Here is a 5000-nt window from a genome sequence, read left to right on the forward strand (position 1 = left end):
ACCTGGATTTGCCTTTCAAACCAGGATAATTTAATTCCGCTTTCGTGAAATAGACCCCTGATCAGTTAGACTGGACCCTCAGAGGCTGCCAACATGACCAGTACAGCTGTTCTGCATGTACTACATGAAGTTACATGCCACAATTACACGCGCGCACACACACACACACACACACACACACACACACACACACACACACACACACACACACACACACACACACACACACACACACACACACACACACACACACACACACACACACACACAAAGTTATATTGTCTCTGTCGGGGGGAGACCTCATATGTCCAAAACTGTTACTTTTCAGGATTCAAATTCAAAAGTATAGGCTAGCAAAAGTAGCAGATCTACAAGCTCAAAACGCGCCGCTTCGCGCCGCGTTTGAAGCTTGTAGATCTGCTACTTTTGATGATTTTGTGTGACGCTGTAGTATGATCTAGTAGGGCGTTAAAGGGTTAGTTCAGATTTTTTGAGTATTTTCTGTAGGAAATACTAACCATACCATATGGTCCGGTTCTGATAAATATGAAGTAGTTCCGGTAGATTAGTAGATTTGGTGGGGGCCGCTCATTCAAAATAAATGTATTTAAAAAACTAGTGTAATTTGTATTGTTGACCTATTTCTAACATATAGAGCACAGGTTTCGTTCAATTTCGACCCCTCTGTCACATGGTACTAATGTTTGTGTCCAGAATCACTGCGCCGCGACAGCCTACTCACGCACAAAATATATGACACAAAAAATAGTACCATGTGACAGAGGGGTCGAAATTGAACGAAACCTGGGGTCTATTCCACGAAACCTGGATTAGGGATAAACCGGGTTTAATCGGCTATCCTGGCTTAAATTATCCAGGAATCGGTTTCACGAAAGCTGAGTTAGCTCGGCAGATTAACTTAGCCAGTAAACCTGGATATGTGTATCCATGATCCTGTTTCACAAAAGAAAATTGAAGCAATCCTGCCTTAGTTACCATGGCAATTTAGCTGTGAAGTTAGCCTGGTCCGGACCAGGCTAACAGCCAAGCTTTATTAATCCAGTGCCTTGTTCTTCAACTTTTGTGAAATAGCTGCTAGTCCAATGACTCCAATCATAAACCAATGACTTTTTCCAGAGTTAATTCAACACCTATGTTTGTATATGGACTCATTTTAATGACCCTACATTCAAATAAAATAAAATAAATACAATATAAGATATAATCAATTTAATTATATTACTGAAATAGTGTGTTTTTCCACACTTATTCAATTCTTATGCGAAAATCGAAGATCTACAAGCCCGAAATGTTTTTGTCTTATGGCGGCCGGGGGTCCCCGGCCCCCCATGGACCCCCGCCCCCGTGGACCCCCGTGTACCCCCGGCCCCCTGTGTACCTCCGGACCCCCGGACCCCCGTTGACCCCGGCCGCCAAAAGGCAAGCTTTTCACTTGTAGATCTTCGATTTTAGAAATTAGAAATTAGAAAATTATTCTAAGCGTTTATAATTATAATTCCAACATTCACTTAAACTCCTTATGTTTAAGCCTAACTGAATTATATATTTATGGATTTGTATATAAATTAATTGCATATTTAATAGTGCATTTAATTTGTCGGCAATACTTTGCCACGCTTTCTCCCTGGATCTATATTTATTGCGGCCGTGTTTCCTTTCTTGCTTATTATAAATTTTACTTCCTTGTATGATTCCATGAGCTGCTGCAGTGCTGCTGTTCAGCCACAGAGAAGAACACCGCTCTGGTTTTGGGCTCCATGATTGGTCAAGTTCAAGGATTCTGCTATCGACTTTCATGGTCTTTTATAGGAATATGTGAACTCACATTCAGCCTGGTTTAACGATCCTGGCTCGACAAACCTCTCCTTCTCAGCCCGGCTTGGCGTTCGTGGAACTGAATAAACCAGGCTGAACAGCGCAGGCTTGTCAAACCTGGATTTGCCTTTCAAACCAGGATAATTTAATTCCGCTTTTGTGGAATAGACCCCGCTCTATATGGTAGAAATAGGTCAACAATACAAATGACGCTAGTTTTTTAAATTAATTTATTTTTAATGAGCGGCCCCCACCAAATCTACTAATCTACCGGAACTACTTCATATTCATCAGAACCGGACCATAACTCTGACCACGGGACTCGGGCAATCAATTAACACCTTTGCAACCACTACATTAATGGTAAGTATTTCCTACAGAAAAATCTGAACTAACCCTTTAAGTAGGGAGATAACAGGTTTCTGCCGGACAGCAATGATATAACTACTGTATGTTCACCCCAGAATAGTGTTGCTAGGGCTCATGTTCAGACAGACAGACAGACAGACAGACAGACAGACAGACAGACAGACAGACAGACAGACAGACAGACAGACAGACAGAGGGGTTCTTACTTTGGTTCCAGAGGTATTTTGAAAGGGTTCTGCATGGAAGGGATTCCATTCAAATCAGTCATCTCCACCCTGTCCACCTCCTGATGGTCTGGATCCTAAAACAAACATTGTTACATTGTGACCTCATCAACAGTGCCCCCAAGTGCCCTGGTGGAGTATGGCACTCACCATGAACTTCAGAAAGACGCTCCTTTTGGCTGGGCTCAGCTCCTCATTCAGAGAAAATGCTCTGACTTTGACTATAGGAACACACACACACACACACACACACACACACACACACACACACACACACACACACACACACACACACACACACACACACACACACACACACACACACACACACACACACACACACACACACACACACACAGAGCTGCTTGAGGAGTGTAGAAATTGTTACCCACATAGACCTCCTCTATACTTGGTAAACTTGATCTGAGCCTGCTCTGTAATTGTTCCGCTCTTTGTTCTCCATTCACCAATTCTCTGTGCTGAAAATAGCCGCTCGACAAGCTCACAACACGAAGCATCTTGTAGATCAGCTGTTTTCGGCATATGCTCCCCCAGAATATGGATGCTAGGGTTTAAGTGATTAAAATTCTATAAATATGACTATTTCAAGTTATTTCCTTGTGTTCGAATGGTAACCGAAAGACTCGCCCCAAACCCCTCCCCCCCGTCGATCTTCTGAGGATAAGGTTAGCCTTAACACTTTTACTGAGGTTAGGTTTAGGAATACCTGGTGGCACTGGTGACCATTCCAAGGTCACCGGATTTGACCCGGGGCAAGCATGTTTTGGGGCGAGCGTTCTTGTATTTGATGACCCGGCGGAGTCTCCGGTAGGATTAGCATCTTTCTGCCGGTCATCAAATTATTGGCTCAGGAATGCGACAAAAATAATAATCTCCATGAATTCAAGGCTTCATGAGGTGTGTAATTGATAGTATTTTTTTTTTGTGAACTACTCATTTAACTTTTTGTGTGAATAACCTACCAGACTGCTGTGGTGTATACAATGGCTTGTCAGTCTGTACAAACAGATAGCCATTGGTTCGACTGATAGGGATGCTCTGGTGCTGGTTGATCCCTCCATCTGATTGGACGAGGAGGATCACATGAGTTGCCCCAGCGACCAACTGTTTGGGGTAGATCTGGATAGAACAGAACACACACACACACACACACACACACACACACACACACACACACACACACACACACACACACACACACACACACACACACACACAACAACATGGGTACCAGAATTATGGGAAAGATATTCATATTAAAGGGGCATGAAACCCTATTGAGTCTAGACTGATTTTGTCGTTTGTTTTCCACTTCAGGTTAAAAACTACAGTTGGGTAAAAAAATACATGTCTGGCTGCATATACTGACCTCATAGTACACAGTGATGTAAGCAACACAATAATGTGTGTGTCAGATGTAAGGTGTGTCAATACTGTCTAGTGTCTATCCTGCTTGCACATTGGTATCACGCTGGGCAAGTAGGCTGTTTTGAGCAGACACCCTCTGCTTTTAGGTCGTGACCAGGCTCTTCTCTTCGCAGATGAGTGAGGCTGGGAACGAGGCTACATTGGCATGCCCTTGGCTCTCTGGACACACCTATGACAATCTAACACACTCATTATGAATTTGTTTGGTGCAGCTGTGTTGTTTACTAGTCTGCCATGTTTTTAATATGCTGTAGTCTCCTTTTTTTTACCTGAACTGCAAAACAAACTACCAAATCAGCCTGGGGTTTCAACTGATTCCCTAAAATCACTGCCAGCTGAGGACAACTTGGCTGCCTATGAGTGAACACTATTCAGATGTAAACCAAATGGTCTATATACGTACTGGAATGCATCTGTGTCACTTTTTGATTTGAGCTAAAAAGCATTATTTTACACTTTGGCTATTCATAATTTTTCAAAAATAGCAGATCTACAAGCTCGTAGCGCGGCAGTGCCGCGCTACGAGCTTGTAGATCTGCTATTTTTTTTAATCATGAAAATGTGTGCAAATCTTTGAATATATATTGTTTTAAAGGGAACATTTTTAACTAAAATCTTTGCTTCTGGGGGTCCCTGGAACAAAATATTTTGAGATGGGGGTCCGCGGCCAAATAAATATAATTTTGGCATTCGTAGAATCGGCCTCAGGTCTTAATGGGTTAATAATATACTGTATATATGTAGGCTACAGTCTCTCAACAATTATGAGAGAATATTATGTACCATCTATCCATAAGTATACCAGCAGTTTATCAGCAATGCATGGCATATATAACTGAACATCGTGTACAGTCTACTGTAATGTATTCTACTGTACTCCGGCTTATACAGTACTATACTGTAATCTTGTTTTCTACTGTACGCCACTGTATTCTACTGTACTGTACTGTATTCTATTGTACAGCACTTTACTGTACTATTACAGTACTGTGTTTTATTTTATACTGCTTTGTTGCACTTTATTGTACTGCAGTGCAGGGGTCTTAAACGTTTTTCTGGCCAAGGACCCCTTATCTAAGAGAGAGATGAAACAGGGACCCCCCCCCCCCTCCCACTACATAC

General features: G+C 42.3%; 1 protein-coding gene across 1 annotated transcript in view; it reads right to left on the reverse strand.

The window, feature by feature from the left end:
- The window catches only part of c5 (complement component 5), a gene marked incomplete at its 5' end in the record, with an annotated part of 50006 nt that overhangs the window by 44052 nt on the left and 954 nt on the right, over nt 1-5000 (reverse strand). The window contains 3 exons of the mRNA XM_080433483.1: nt 2412-2506; nt 2580-2650; nt 3413-3569. Of these exons, the coding sequence (XP_080289609.1) occupies nt 2412-2506; nt 2580-2650; nt 3413-3569 (323 nt within the window). The remainder of the gene's footprint in view (nt 1-2411; nt 2507-2579; nt 2651-3412; nt 3570-5000) is intronic.

This window comes from Gymnoscopelus braueri (genome assembly GCF_963280865.1).
Source record: "Gymnoscopelus braueri genome assembly, chromosome: 7".
Classification (NCBI taxonomy): Eukaryota; Metazoa; Chordata; class Actinopteri; order Myctophiformes; family Myctophidae; genus Gymnoscopelus; species Gymnoscopelus braueri.